The sequence below is a fragment of the Leucoraja erinacea genome, chromosome 6 (genome assembly GCF_028641065.1).
Source record: "Leucoraja erinacea ecotype New England chromosome 6, Leri_hhj_1, whole genome shotgun sequence".
Lineage (NCBI taxonomy): Eukaryota > Metazoa > Chordata > Chondrichthyes > Rajiformes > Rajidae > Leucoraja > Leucoraja erinaceus.
This window is the reverse complement of record NC_073382.1, coordinates 19,591,458-19,606,958: the sequence shown is the minus strand read 5'-3', so window position 1 is coordinate 19,606,958 and position 15,501 is coordinate 19,591,458. Positions and strand designations below refer to the sequence as shown.

Genomic DNA, 15,501 nt, shown 5'->3' with positions numbered 1-15,501 from the left:
TTCAGAATTAACCTAAAACAGAATTCAACAAAGGTTCCAACTTTGTGTGTTTCAAATTCCGGGATTAAGATTTGTTGGGCGTGCAATTGGAAAGGCACTGTGTGTGGGGGATAATAGCGTTGAAGTTCAACTACCAATTCCGCACTAGTTGCTACGCCCCTAACCTTTGCTGCTCCATATCATGCGCCAGGAAGATTGAACAAGATGACAAGTGTTTTTCGGCAATTTGTCATTGTCTAGGCAAGTCGTGGAACCAGTCATTTCAGGTAAGCATGGCTTGATTCACCCTTCCCCTTCACTCTACGTCTACAATTGCGGTTAATGAGCGAAACATGCCGCACACCCAAAAGACGAGAGATACGGAAATAATTCTTACAACTACACCACTAACGCGTTAGTCCCATACAGAATGAAGCCAATTCCTGCAAAATTATCTCCGGTTGATTTTTAAATCTCCTGGGAATAATAAATTTACTATAAAAAAAGCTAGCAACAAATCTCCCCAATTACAGAACTTTTAATGTTTCAGTTTTTGCTGTGTAGTGCATTGATTGGTATCGCGCTTGTGCTTAAATCAAAACGCTGAAATGTGCGCTAAAGTAATGTTAACCGCTCGAACTGTGATTCCCCGATGTTTGAGTCATGACACTGTGCATTAGGAGCTACTCTAGTGTCTTTGATTAGGAGCGTGTAACACGTGGCCATATACCACTGGCACTGACGGTAAAGACGCAAGATATTTGTTTTGCCTATTCCCATCCCCATATTTGCCCCTCCTCCATAAAATGCAAACAAGTTAATGGCCTGTGTTTTAACACACGTCGACTTCCATCTCAGGTGGAGTGTATCATACTCAGCATTTGATCGCGTCTAAAGCGGAATTATTGTTTACATTTCCTTGTACATTTAATATCTCCGTATGGACACCTTGGTATCTGAAAGAACTGTACTGCGGATATTTTTGCCTCCTTAAACAAATTATTAAATACAACTTTTTTTTTTTTAAATGTCACCCGTTATGGAATAAATCCTAAACGTGGATAGAGGGCAGGGTTTATGAACCATGCGGTACTGGGTCCACTTGGGTCATGTTTGTGCGCATGTTTAAATAAAGGTTAACTCATGGTCACCCGAATGCACTTGATGGCAATCGCTCGGTTACGTGAATGTGCCTTTTCTACCAATACTCAATCGCAACTCTCTGATTCATGTGGTAATTGTATTCATGATGTTCCTTTTGCACTAACTGCATTTAAGTCAACCGACACATTTGCAGTTTGGTTAATTTAAAACTTAAAAGAAAAAAATCTAGATTTATTGAATAAAATGCCTATTTTAATCAATGATCACTTGTGTGGGTGTACGCGAATGGAGATGTCAGTTTGAAAGTCGGATATTATGTTTTTGATTCGGGAACATTCAATTAATGAAGCCAATGCAATACCTCAGATATTAAATTTAATTGGTGGCACATAAACGAGCCGTAAAGGGTGTCCCTTTCCCACAATCTATTAGCAGATCCTTTCAAGCGTTTGCTGAGTTTTCTCTTGGACATGTCGGTGTTATTTACTTTAAAACATCCCATTTCGTGAATGAGTTATCCATATGATATTCTCCATACTCAGGATAGATTATCCAGGGAAGGTAGAATGGATTTCTTTAAGACTGTTATTTGCTATCACCTGCTTGCTTGGTGTGCGTTCTGTAAGTATGCAATAAAAGCCTCTTTGGGGCTGGTGTTAGCTTGGCGCAGGTTGCTGCTTGGGACTGCTACATGACATCAGCTTTTTGGCTTATTAGGAATTCTGCTCGACTTTCAAGGCTGCGCTGTTGATCGACGGACGGTGGATCCAATGCCTGGGCTTCGCCGTCTTCCAGCTGACGGGAGGAGAGAAACCAATGGACATCGGGCCCAGAGGCGGGATCAAGAGAGCTTATACTCACTTCGGCTCATTGAGAGTTAGGGAGAAGATTTAGTGGAGAGACGTGTATGTGGGAGAGAGAGAGACAGAGATAGGGATCGGAGGCGACTCAGACAGACAGAAGGAGAAGATGCAAACTCCTGCCTCCTGCAACTTGCTCCATCCGTAGTTAATGTGCGTTGGCCTTTTAAGAGAACAGTCTGGAATTAAGCTGCAGAAGGTGAACAGCATTTAAGAAAACTGGGATTTAAAACGGAGAGGGTCAAGAAACGAATCTTCTGCATCTGGGTGTAGTGTTCGCAACTTCTGATGCAATGCAAACTGTCGCAACAGTGGGATAACTGCAAATATTTCAAGACTACGCCAGCGGTTTCGTGTCTTTTTTTAAAACAAGAATAAAGCCAAATGCTTATCCTCATGCGGCCGAGTCACACTAAGAAGATTCTGCAGGCTGCTTCTGCTGCTTGGCAGTTGCGTGCAACCTCCGACAGTTTTGTGCACTGTGCATTCTGAATACCGCACCGAGGAGAATATAGTGGTTAACCCTCTCTGCAGCAGTCTTCGCTAGCCGGTAAATAAATACGGTGAGGTGCGGGGGGGGAGGTGGTTAAAATAAACTTGTTTGCAAAAACCAATGGGGGAATCTCCTCGGAGGATAGATAGCACCCCTCCCAACATTGTGCATAATTGTGTAGGTCGGAAAAGGGTGGGTGGGAAAGGAGTCCGGGGGTTGTAAAAAGAAGCGGTGTGATCTGCCTTTGCATATTCGCGGGATTATGGACATGCGGGATTTTTACCTGTTTCTGGCGCTGGTTGCTCTCCTGACGGTGGACTCCGCTCTGGCTCAGGAGCTCGTCTACACCATTCAAGAGGAGCTGCCCGAGAATATCTTGCTGGGCAACATCCCCAGAGATCTCAACATCTCACGGCTAAATGCGGCCACGGGGTCGAGTGCCAATCTTATCTACAGGCTGGTGTCCAAGGCAGGCGAGGTCCCCCTGTTGCGGGTGTCCAGCAGCACCGGGGAGATCTTCACCACGGCCAACAGGGTGGACCGCGAGAAACTATGCGCCGGCACCTACACCGACACCGACTGCTTCTTCGAGGTGGAGGTGGTCATCTTGCCCAACGACCACTTCAGGCTGGTCAAGATCAAGGTGGTCGTGCGCGATGTCAACGACAACGCGCCCATGTTCCCGTCTCCTGTGATCAACATCTCCATCCCGGAGAACACTCTGGTCAACAGCCGCTTCCCGGTGCCTTCGGCCACCGACCCGGACACGGGTAGCAACGGGGTGCAGAGGTACCAGCTCTTGAACGGCCAGGGGGCTTACGGCTTGGACGTGGTGGAGAGCCCCGAGGGCGAGAAGTGGCCGCAGCTGATAGTCCAGCGCAGCCTGGACCGGGAGCAGAAAGACACCTACGTGATGAAGATCAAGGTTGAGGACGGGGGGAGCCCGCAGAAGTCTAGCACCGCTATCCTGCAAGTGACGGTGAGCGATGTGAACGACAACCGGCCGGTGTTTAAAGAGAGCCAGCTGGAGGTGCGCTTGCCCGAGAATGCGCCGCTGGGCACCTCTGTCATCCAGCTGCACGCCACCGACGCCGATGTGGGCTCCAACGCCCAGGTCCGCTATCTCTTCAGCCCGCAGGTCTCCGCCGCCGTCCGCAGGCACTTCGCCCTCAACAGCACGGCGGGTCTCATCACGGTGCAGCGAGCCTTGGACCGGGAAGAGACCTCCCTGCACAAGATGACCGTGCTGGCCACCGACGGCAGCTCCAGCCCGGCCAGGGCCACCGTCACCGTCAACGTTACCGATGTCAACGACAACCCCCCAACCATCGACATCCGCTATATCATCAGCCCCATCAACGGCACCGTCTACCTGTCCGAGAAAGATCCCGTCAACACCAAGATCGCCCTGATCACCGTGTCGGACAAGGACACCGACGTGAACGGGAGAGTGGTCTGCTACATTGAGAAAGAGGTGCCTTTCCATCTGAAGGCGGTATATGACAACCAGTACCTCCTGGAGACCTCTGCCTTATTGGACTATGAGAGCACAAGAGATTACAGCTTCAGGATTGTGGCATCGGACTCTGGTAAGCCCAGCCTGAATCAAAGTGCCCTGGTCAGAGTGCGCCTGGAAGATGAGAATGACAACCCTCCTGTATTCAACCAGCCTGTCATCGAGCTGTCTGTGGCCGAAAACAACCACCGTGGCCTCTACCTCACCACCATCAGTGCCACGGATGAGGATAGTGGCAAGAACGCCGAGATTGTCTATCAGCTGGGTCCCAATGCCTCCTCCTTTGACCTGGACCGCAAGACCGGGGTCCTGACCGCATCCAGGGTCTTCGACCGGGAGGAGCAGGAGCGCTACATTTTCACGGTGACCGCCAGAGACAGTGGCAACCCTCCCCTCCAAAGCCAAGCAGCCGTGATTGTCACCATCCTGGACGAGAACGACAACAATCCCAAATTCACGCACAACCACTTCCAGTTCTTTGTGTCCGAAAATTTGCCAAAGTACAGCACCGTAGGTGTAATCACGGTGACGGACGCAGATGCCGGGGAGAATGCAGAGGTGATGGCCTCTGTTGTTGGTGACAATGACAATTTTATCTTGCACCCAGTGAACGGAGTTATAAGATCCAACGTCTCCTTTGACAGGGAGCTGCAAAGCTCGTACACGTTCGAAGTCAAGGCAATAGATCGAGGTAGACCGGTCCGTACCTCCATTGCCAAAGTCACCATCAATGTCATAGATGTCAATGATAACAGTCCCGTTGTAATCTATCCACCTTCAAACACCTCATTCAAACTGGTCCCCCTCTCTGCCATCCCTGGTTCAGTGGTGGCAGAGGTATTTGCAGTAGATGTTGACACAGGAATGAACGCCGAACTCAAGTACAGCATCGTCAGTGGAAATACCAAGGGCTTGTTCAGAATTGATCCAGTGACTGGCAATATTACCCTGGAGGAGAAACCCGCTGTTGCAGACCAAGGTTTGCATCGATTGGTGGTAAACATTAGTGATTTAGGGTACCCTAAACCCTTGCACACCCTGGTCCTTGTCTACTTGTATGTGAATGACACCATAAGTAATGCTAGTTACATCAACGAACTCATAAGAAGAACGATGGAGACACCATTAGATAAGAACATCGGGGACAGTACCCAACCTTGGCAAAATGAAGATTATCTTACCATCATGATCGCCATAGTAGCGGGGGCAATGGTGGTGATTGTGGTCATATTTGTCACCGTGTTGGTGCGTTGCCGGCAGTCGAGGTTCAAAGCCACTCAAAGAAACAAACAGGGTGCAGAATGGATGTCCCCAAACCAAGAGAGTAAGCAAAACAAAAAGAAGAAAAGAAAGAAAAGAAAGTCTCCAAAGAATTCTCTTCTAAACTTTGTTACCATTGAAGAGTCCAAACCCGATGACCCTGCCCACGAACCCATCAATGGGACCATTACTCTTCCAGCTGAGCTGGAGGAGCAGACTATAGGAAGGTTTGACTGGAACACAACACCACCAACAACCTTTAAGCCGAGCAGCCCAGACCTTGCAAGGCATTACAAGTCAGGCTCACCACAGCCCTCTTTTCATCTAAAGCCGGACACTCCAGTTTCTGCAAAAAAGCATCATGTGATTCAGGAGCTCCCTTTGGACAACACCTTTGTTGGGGGGTGCGATACCTTGTCCAAGCGCTCTTCTACGAGCTCAGACCACTTCAGCGCGTCGGAGTGTAGTTCCCAAGGTGGCTTCAAGACAAAAGGCCCATTGCACACCAGACAGGTAACTGAAAGCTTTTATTGGTCTTTCAGCACTTGCATGATTCAATATCACAATTCCCTGGCACCATCCAGAGCAAAACTAAACTAGTAACTGCTCACTTGCAAGAGATGATTTCCCCACAAGTCTTTCTATTGAAGTAAGTTATCATTTGTGTCCAAGCAGCGGAAACAAAACAGTTATTTCCTTTTCATCCAAACTTTTTTTTTTTTTTGCCTGGGCTCATTTCTTATCCACTATTAAAGATATCCAAGGTGTTTTGGGGTTGCAGATAAACAAATTGGAGAGCAATGTGGATGGCCTGTAGATGGCACTGGAGCACTTTCTGCTAATCAGTGGCAAATTGCCAACTACAATCTCTGCAGTGGGGGAAGGTGAGGAGGAAGAGGTTGTTGCTTGCTGATTATTATACTGGAAAGGACCAGATAGTTGCAGTTTGATTGTTATGTTAAAATGCCCAGTATTCCACCCGTAATGTTGCTTTGTGGTGAACTGTAGTATGCAATTGATTTGTTAGGCGTAATGTGTGACATAGACAAGACACTATAGATAAATGCTGCTCGCCTGAAAACCCTATATAATTATCATGCAGAGTTCCAAATGGAAGGCTGATATTATTTGCTGAAGTCTGATGTCAAAAAAACCTTGCGAATATTTATGTTTCTATTTTCCAACTGTTTGATTATGAATGCAACAGTTGAGAGTCCACCAACCCTATATTCAGAGATGTATACATATACTATTGCTTTTTCTCTTCATGTTATTTTGCCTTTGGATTTGTGAATTGAATTATTTCAGAATTTGGGGAGAGGGGTACAAGAAACTTTTTTTTCAAAATTAGTACAATTATTTTTAATATAATAAAACTTGGATCGGGGGCCCAAATAAAATGGCAACACAATAAACAATTGCTGAGTACCTTTTAAGCATTGGCTATTGATAAGATTTACCAGAGTCTCTTTGAACACACAGACAAAGCATGCATTTTGAATCTTTGGTTTGAATTATACTGTGCATAGGATGTACAGCAGGCATGATATTTGAGTGAGAAGGAAGATAATGTACATGGGGTGAGTGTTGTATTTGTGGGTAGCATGTGCGAATATCACTACAGTCCAGAGCTTGGTACTTTCGCAGGCACCAATCCACTGAATTGTTTTCCAATGTTGACGAGTTTTATTTATCCATTCAGTTGAAGCAAATTCAGATTCTGCTGCTGCAAAACTCAGGATACTGCAGGGATTTTTCAGTTGTGCAATTAATGTCGGGCATTCTAAATATCAGAACTTCCTATTCTAGATTTCTGCCTATTTAATTCAGAACTCTGGGGGGAGAGGGGGGGTTCATACAAGTGGCTGTAGTTTTGAAGTTGATCAACAATACAAAAATCCAGTTTGCAACAGTATCAGGCTTTGAAAACATTCTGGTGCTCATTGGAGGTTAGTCACTATGTCACCACTAATAGTCTCCAAGGATATTGCAATGCTACCTGGCCTCTGGCCAGTAGTGAGATGGTAGGGGCTGCTAATTCCAAACTAGAGATGTGCTGATTTCCTGTTTCAGTATGCTATTATGAGAATTTTTTTTTTTAAGTATCTGATGTTTTTGGGAAGCTGGGTTGAAACCATTCACCAGGTACAACTTGGTCATCGCATTGCTGGTTATTGAATAGATTTTACACTAGTATCATAAAGAACACAGCTCACTTAAGATCACCTCATTGGTCCACTTTTTGTACAATCTTTGAAGAATGTTCTACAGATATAGGGTGATTTTTTACGAAAGGCCACTGGATCATTGATCCTCACCCACGTGACCGCAAAATCCAACTGGGGTACAAACGTCACTTCCAGTACATGTTATTGATGCTGAAGACGCGTACTTTCAAACCTCTTAAAAACCGCGAAAAGAGCTAGTTTTTGAGCTGTAAATAACTGTGCCAGTCGGGGTGACCACGAGGCACAGCTATCTTACTTTAGAGTCCAGAAGATAAAGAAAAACGAAGGTAAACACAAGAGCACTGAAGGGAAAATAACAGCAGAAGTTGTTGGCCGTGCAGATATAAAGATAGAAAATATCGGGATTTTATTGCGTTTGCTCACTGCATTTCATCAAAACATCAATAATGCCAGTTTTGATGAAATACAGTGAGCAAACGCGATAATTCCCGATATTTTCGATCTTTATATCTGCACGGCCACCAACTTCCGCTGTTATTTCCCTTTCAGCGCTCTCTTGCCTTTATCTTCGTTTTTCTTTATCTTCTGGGCTCTAAAGTAAGATAGCTGTGCCTCGCGGTCACCCCGACTGGCACAGTTATTTACAGCTCAAAAACTAGCCGTTTTCAGCATCAATAACATGTACTGGAAGTGACGTTTTGTACCCCAGTTAAATTTTGCAGTCACGTGGGTGAGGATCTATGATCCAGTGACCTTTTGTGAAATCACCCTATAGATGGTGCAATTTAATTCTCACATTTTCTTGCCATCCTAAAAATATTTATTGAATTCTGAAAAAGGTAATACCTAATTGAATGATTGCTTTAAATTAGTGATGAATACTACCATTTCTATTTGGGTGAGGGGGAAATATTTACAAAAATTGTGATGAAATAATACCTCGGGGTACTGACACAATAAGATGGTTTTAGCAGCACAGTGCAAATATTACACTTCCTGTTCGTTCATTAAAATAATATATTGGATTATATCGCAGTTTCTGGTTTAATTCCTAATTTAGAAGGATTATTTTTGATTACATTTTGCACCTACATCAAGTTCTTGGACAACTTGAATGTGGTAGCAGTACATTGTAAAATCACAGCAAGAATTTTTAATTAAATAATGTGCGTGTTGGACTCTGGGAACTAATTGGCCCTAATTTTCTTATCTCGCAGAAATATTCAGGTGAGTGCTAATTTGACAGGCTGCATGACGTTTTTTTTGTGTTGATGCATTTGAACGTGAAGTTCTAACATGTTAGCTATTTACAATGATGTTGTATAAATTTAGAATAGCAGACTTGGCCGCTTAATTGCTTTACACAGTCACAAACCTTGTTAGGATTATCTGTGCAGTTATGTGTGCCTAACAGATCCATAGAGCTGAGCCAGTGGACTCAGTTGGGAGTTAACTGGAGTCCTTCATTTCAAATGCAAAACTTCCATCAGTTTTAAGCCCGCTTAAATCTGACATTTTGTTCTGCTTCAACGAAAAATAATGTGTGTATTGTTTTCATAGAATTTTTGCTTCACAGAATCTATTACTTCATGTTTAATTCTGTCATCTACTTAACATTTTTGCTTAGACATTTAAACTTCCTGTAAACAAGTAAAAGAGAGTGAGGCACTGATAGTTGTGATGCATGGTGACACAACAAGGATAATGTTTTGCTTGCCAGCCAAATGTTCTACTGGTACATATTTAAAGGACATTAAGTAACCACTAATAACATTGCCAACACTTTTGGTGCAAATCTGTGTTAAAGTACCATTCCTTGGACTCTGATTAGTTTTACGAGGCAAGGTAACAGGAATCCAGTTTGTGCATTTCCAAAGGGTTCTCGGAGCAAACCTTGTAAATTTACTCACACTTTGGTTAAATCAGAGCATGCAACAGACAATGGATTGAGACTTTGGAATATCTGCTTCTTTTCATTTATTTATTTATTCATTATTATTTTTTTTTAAATTAGGTGAGCTTTGTTTTTATTGTTGAATGAGAAGTTAATTCTATAAATAGAGTAATATTGGGCTCTATTCTTTTCCAGAATCCTGCACAGTATTCCCAAAAGTATGAGATGGAAACATGTTATGGTTAAACCCTGAGCAAAGTCAGTTCTCAAAAGGGTTAAGATGCTTCTCATCCGACGCTTGCACATCCCGACATTCACCAAGTGCACACTTAAATTGTCGGAGAAATTTCTGGCCAATATGTTGGAGTGATTTATACATAAGCATAGTGCTCATGGTTATGCCTTGGCTGAAATTTGAACATTGCCTCCTTTAAGCAGGGATTTATACAGCAGAGGAAATAAAGTGAACAGTCTCTTGCATTTTAAACCGTGGAACATCTTTTGTAGCGGAAGTCCTTGAGACGATAACTTGATGCCTGATCCGTTTAAATTGTTACCAATGGGCTGTTGTCAAAGAGAGAATATGAGAATTTCGGTTTTCTGCCAAAATGTTTCTTTAAATTGCTGCATTTCGAGTGCAGGGTCAGAACAGAATCTATATTGCCATGACCTTAGCAAATGCAGTAAAATGTTCAGCATGGATTCACTTACAAAGTTGGCTGCGTTCCCACGTATGTTGAGACTAAAATCACCTGATAAGATTTCATTATCAGTCACAAAAATATTATGGTGCTAAATATTATGGGTGTCTTGTGACATACCAAGAAAATTTAGGCTACTAAAAATCTGCCCCTTGTTGAGGGAATTCATGTTATTCTGAGATTCCATCCCAATCGGACTCATGGAATTTGGAGATGAGATGAAAGAGTTAATGAAATTTATTGGAAGCATATCCATAGAGAAACTGAGCGATGAGGAAAGGCTTCTCCTGTTAAAGTAGCAGACTGCCGAAACTGCCCTCCAATCCTTGCCCTTGGGTATTTTGAGCTGGTCTTTTCCTTTAAGCCGGATCACTGAATGGCTGGAAAATACTTTGTGGAAAGCTTTATCAGTAACCAGACACCACACATTTTACTGCATCTGAAAGGACTGGTCTTCTGGGACTTGCTGAAAAGGGTCAGATAGTCATGTCAGTGCTGGAAGGGTGAATTTATAAATATTATAATACAGTATTCGCAGAGACAATGGTTTGAATCGCTATGTACACTTAAATATTTCCAGTTATTATACACTATTTATTTTGCTGTTTTTACCATTGTATTTAAAAAACTATATGCTGATATTGTGGTTGAAGATTATTGTACTAAATAAAGTAGAGCCTGATTATTAAATTTATTTTGTACCATTGTGTAATTTATAATTTTGTGTATGGTGATTTTTGTTTTGTCCCTGTTTATTCATTTATTTCTGTTGTCTCTTCCTGTAAGAGTTTTTTTCTGATTTCACCTAGATTAACAACCTAATATTTTTGTTTTTCACCCCAGTAAATGTACTCTATTTCAGTCTACATAGTTGCTCAGATTCCAAAAGTGAGTATAAAGTTTGTGCCCTGGTAATTCTTCAGTGCCTAGTTTAACACCTTTATATTTGTTATCCTTATTTAATTGCCCTTGCATCGTGACCTGAACTGGTTGTTTCAGTAAATTGACAACATTTTGGATTTTCTCAGGCTAGAAAAGAAGACATTTGTAGCACCTTTCGTTTCTCTCTTACAATGTCAGAAAGCATTTTTTTTAAATTACAAATTAATCACTTCTGAATTGTGGTCATTGTTATAGTGTCAGAAAGACGCTCTTGGTTTTAACATTGTGCTCTCAAGCATTGCAATCTAATCATGACATAATAATCCATTTAACAGCATACTAGAGGATTAAATGTTCATAATGATGTTTGGCTTGCCTCTGCTGGTGGCCTTCAGATTAATGCTGTACGATCTCTTGCCTACCCAAGAGAGAAGACTGCTTTTGTTTTGCAGCTCATCTAACAGACTGCATCTCCGATAGTGCATGGCTACACTGGGGTGTCAGCCCAACGGTTTGGGAGCATGCAACTTGAATTCAAACCTTCTGACTTGGAGGCAAGATCACTGACCCACAACATAAACCTAGCCAGGAAATAACACTTACAGGACTGAGCAGACCGTATGAGAGATCTGGACGGTCAGGCATTGGGGTTAACTACCATCCAAAGTCTTGTATAAATGCAATGAGATTCAAACATATTGCGATCTGATTTTACGTAGCTACATTAGAGACAAGTGTGTTTAATTGTCATATGGAACAATGACATTCTCACTTGCCAAAGATTTACAAGCCCATTAATGCAATAGCACAGCAAAGTAAAATATATTAATTGATAATGAAATAAATAAAGTTATACTGGGTAATCAAACCATAATAGTGCAAATTCAAATATGTTGTGCAACCAAATCAAAGTCCATAGCAGATCGTTGCTGAGGTAAGATTGTGGTTAGGGATGTGCCGTGTGGTTCATGAATTGCGATGGTTGCTTGCAAGAAGCTATTCTTGAAGGTGGAGGCCACGGTTTTCAGGCTCCTATAGCTGCCTGATGGTAACAGTACGATGATAGTGTGGTCAGGGTAGTGTGGGTCTTTAATTTAGCTGCCTTTTCGAGGCAGCACCTCCTGTAGATCCCATTGATGGTGGGGAGATCAATATCAGTGATGAATCACATATAGGCTGTATATTTTTTCAGCCATCTCTGTTTCTGGGCATTTTAGACACCAAACCAGGCTGTGATGCAACAAATTGGCATGTTTTCTACTGTACACATAGAAACTGGATAGAGTATTCAGTGACATAGTGAATTGCCTCAATCTTCCAGTAAAGCAGACACATTCGTGGTGAGAGAGAACTGCAGAAACATTGTAATGAACATTTAGGGAGGGGAACTAATGGAGAATGGTAAGGTGACTTGCAATACATTGACATGATTTTATGTCTTTATTGGTTATAAAATCAGCACATCCAAAATTGTTGTAGCCTCCCCATGTATAGCAGTTCTCTCTACAATACGTAGACTAAAACGTGCTAAATCACTTAAGCCCCTGTCCCACTTACGTGTCCTTGGCATGCTAATTACGCGACCTTGCGGTCGCCTTGAGGCACGACAGTCCCGCGAAGGTCGCGCGCGACTTCACGTGTCTGCACAACCGTCTGGTGCACGTGACGTCATTTGAAGATGGACACAAAATGCAGGAGTAACTCAGCGCGACCGGCAGCATCTCTGGGTGATGTTTCTGGTCGAGACGCTTCTTCAGTCTGAAAGAAGGGTCTTGACCCGAAACATCATCCATTCCATCTCTCCAGAGATGCTGCCGGTCCCGCTGAGTTACTCCTGCATTTTGTGCCAATCTTCAATTTTCTTGGCCCCGCTATGGGAGTAGAAGTGGGGGTGGATCTGTTGCTGTTGGAGGTGAGACGTTGCGTCACACCAGGGTCTTGGGCCTGTTCCACTTTGGCCGTCAGATACGCGACAGGCCGGTGGCGCGCGTAAATTTTGTTTGCGACAAAATTTCGGAGCACCGCGCGATATCGCACACAACTCCATACCCCTCCATGCTCCTCAGTGGGACCGGCCTCGCGCGGCCACACGACTCCACGATGCATAATTTGCGTGCCAGGGACACGTAAGTGAGACAGGGCCTTAATTGATCACGTTTAATGCAATGGATGCGTGCATCTTACAGGGTGAGAGCATTCAAGCCTTCCAATTCATATTCCCTTCTGCACAAACATATAGTACCCAGTTATGTTATATTCAAGAGCCCCCCAAGGGAGAAAATTGCTTAAAGTGTGAGATTTTGGACAAGGAACTCTCCTTGCTAACATTTGAATTTTAGAAATCCAAGTTGATTTGACTAAATTATATGCTGATAACTATTTTGCCTGTCATTCAAAGACAAAATCAGAAAGCGACATCTCTGGAGAACATGGAAAGGCGATGTTTCAGGTGTGACCGTCAGTCTGAAGAACGGTCCCGACCCCGAAACATGGCCTTATCCATATTCTCCAGAGATGCTGCCTGACCTGCTGAGTAACTCCGGCATGTTGCATCTTTTTTTGCAAACCATCATGTGCAGTTCCTTGTGCCAACTAAATGCATATTGGCTATTTTTGGTTTGCAAGGATAATCCAGATTCCAACATAATATTGCCAAACATCCATTTTTAGGATTTAACTGCACACCAGCTAAAATTGGGCATTGGATCATTATCATTGCTGCAGCCAAATAGAGATATTACATTTATGAAATTCCTAAATGTTTCACTGAAATTTAAATATGGGACATTTTTGCTATAATTGCTCTGAACAAATTACTCCTGGGTGTTGTCAGTAAATTTGCTGAAAACACTTGTACGAGGCAATTTGCAAGCAAATCTACTGGCAAGGCACAGCTGTAATAAAAGAGAGGGAGCACAAGCAAGTGGGATAGGGGTGTTTGCAGCTAACTGCAGCCAGGGTTGGGGGTTGTGAAACCACTGTTGCTGCTTTTGATCCTTTTTGTTATTTACGTGCCAAATTCACCTGTACTCAATCACTCAATCTTTAAACTGGCTCCAGATCCACCGTTAACATAATCTGAACAAGCCTGAGCTCTGATTTAAGGGAAGATATTTTTGACCCCAAGCAGGCATAGGTTCAATAGGCTATTCATTTGTAATTTATCTGTGTTTGCGGTTTAAAGACAGAATCGCATGTGTCTCCTTCTGAGGACTATTACAAATGCAACTAAGATATACATTTCTCTGGGAAAAAAACATAAACTGAAATAGATACAGTCTAAGCTGTTCCATCACAAGTCCAAGGACTGCATTTGGTATTCTTGGTTAAAAATAGATCGGTATCTCATTACATTGTGAGCTCCCATTGTCTTGGCTGCTATTTGAATCAAACCAGAGTTTTTTGTTTCAATTAATGAGAAGGAAGAGAATGTATTTATTTTGTTAACTTGAGACAGATCGGAAACCTAGTGTTATTTATCAGCAGGGGTGAGATGTCTCTCATCTGGTAATTTTTGTTAGTACTGTAGCATAGAAGCCACCACAGATGAATGAATCAGCTTCAGGCTCAGTGATGCACATTTGGGAACAACACACTTGTTGTTTACAGAACATTTGCCTGGGCATCTTGAGAGGTTGAAGAAATAGGGGTAAGGGTTATAATAAGATCTTTTTTTCCTGGTATCCAGGAAAGATTCAGTGGCAAAAACTGTACCGATTAAGTTGTTGGGAGATTGACATTGATGGGTTAGGTCAGGAATTGATTACTGGTTTATTGATAGAACTTCACTATATACACTGTTCGGTGAGTGCTCTGCCCCACTCATTCAGCAAAAAGGTCAACATTTAACTCTTGATGTGAAAGATTTTCAGCAAGATCTAATACTTGTAGATGGACGTCCAATATAGTTGTATCTTTGAACTATGGTTTATTGGACACTTGTTTCACACCATTGGGTATTGAGAGCCCAAATTCTAACTGGCAGGACATCCCTGACAGAAGATAGACACAAAATGCTCAAGTAACTCAGTGGGTCAGGCAGCATCTCTGGAGAAAGGAATAGTTGACATTTCAGGCCGAGACCCTTCTTCAGGCGGAGAAGTCCTTGATGGAAGCCAGGATGGGAATCTAGGTCAATAATAATATTGTGTTCCCAAAGTACAGAAGAATTCTTTCTCGATGTAGGAGTGGCCACTTTGTGCTGAAATGCAACACATTGCCATCAGAGCAGCCGGGATGTTGTTGTCAATGCTTTGTGATGTCTAATGCCCCTGTCCCACTTAGGAAACCTGAACGGAAACCTCTGGAGACTTTGCGCCCCACCCAAGGTGTTCGTGCAGTTCCCGAAGGTTTTTGTCAGTCTCCCTACCTGCTTCTACTCCCTGCAACCTCCGGCAACCACCTGCAACTTCCGGGAACCGCATGGAAACCTTGTTGGGGCGCAAAGTCTCCAGAGGTTTCCGTTCAGGTTTCCTAAGTGGGACAGGAGCATTAGGTATGAACCAGTGAGGATTGCAGCAGGGTGCAGGAGATGGCAGGGGTCTGTCATCTTATTGCATGATGATGACTGACTTTGTCCCTTGAAGAGCATAAGAATTACCTTTTCTAATATCCTGCTAGCTC

The 15,501-nt window shown here is 43.1% G+C and overlaps 1 protein-coding gene across 3 annotated transcripts in view; it reads left to right on the top strand.

The window, feature by feature from the left end:
- The first annotated feature begins 1,271 nt into the window (after positions 1-1,271).
- Positions 1,272-15,501, top strand: part of LOC129697948 (protocadherin-9) — a 756,718-nt gene continuing 742,488 nt past the window's right edge. The window contains exons 1-2 of one of the 3 annotated variants that reach the window (XM_055636694.1): positions 1,324-5,725; positions 9,491-10,715. In XM_055636694.1, the coding sequence (XP_055492669.1) occupies positions 2,699-5,725; positions 9,491-9,541 (3,078 nt within the window). In that variant the 5' untranslated portion in view covers positions 1,324-2,698 and the 3' untranslated portion in view covers positions 9,542-10,715. Of the gene's footprint in view, positions 5,726-9,490; positions 10,716-15,501 lie in introns of those variants that run through there. The other 2 variants (XM_055636691.1, XM_055636692.1) reach the window with 2 other exon arrangements.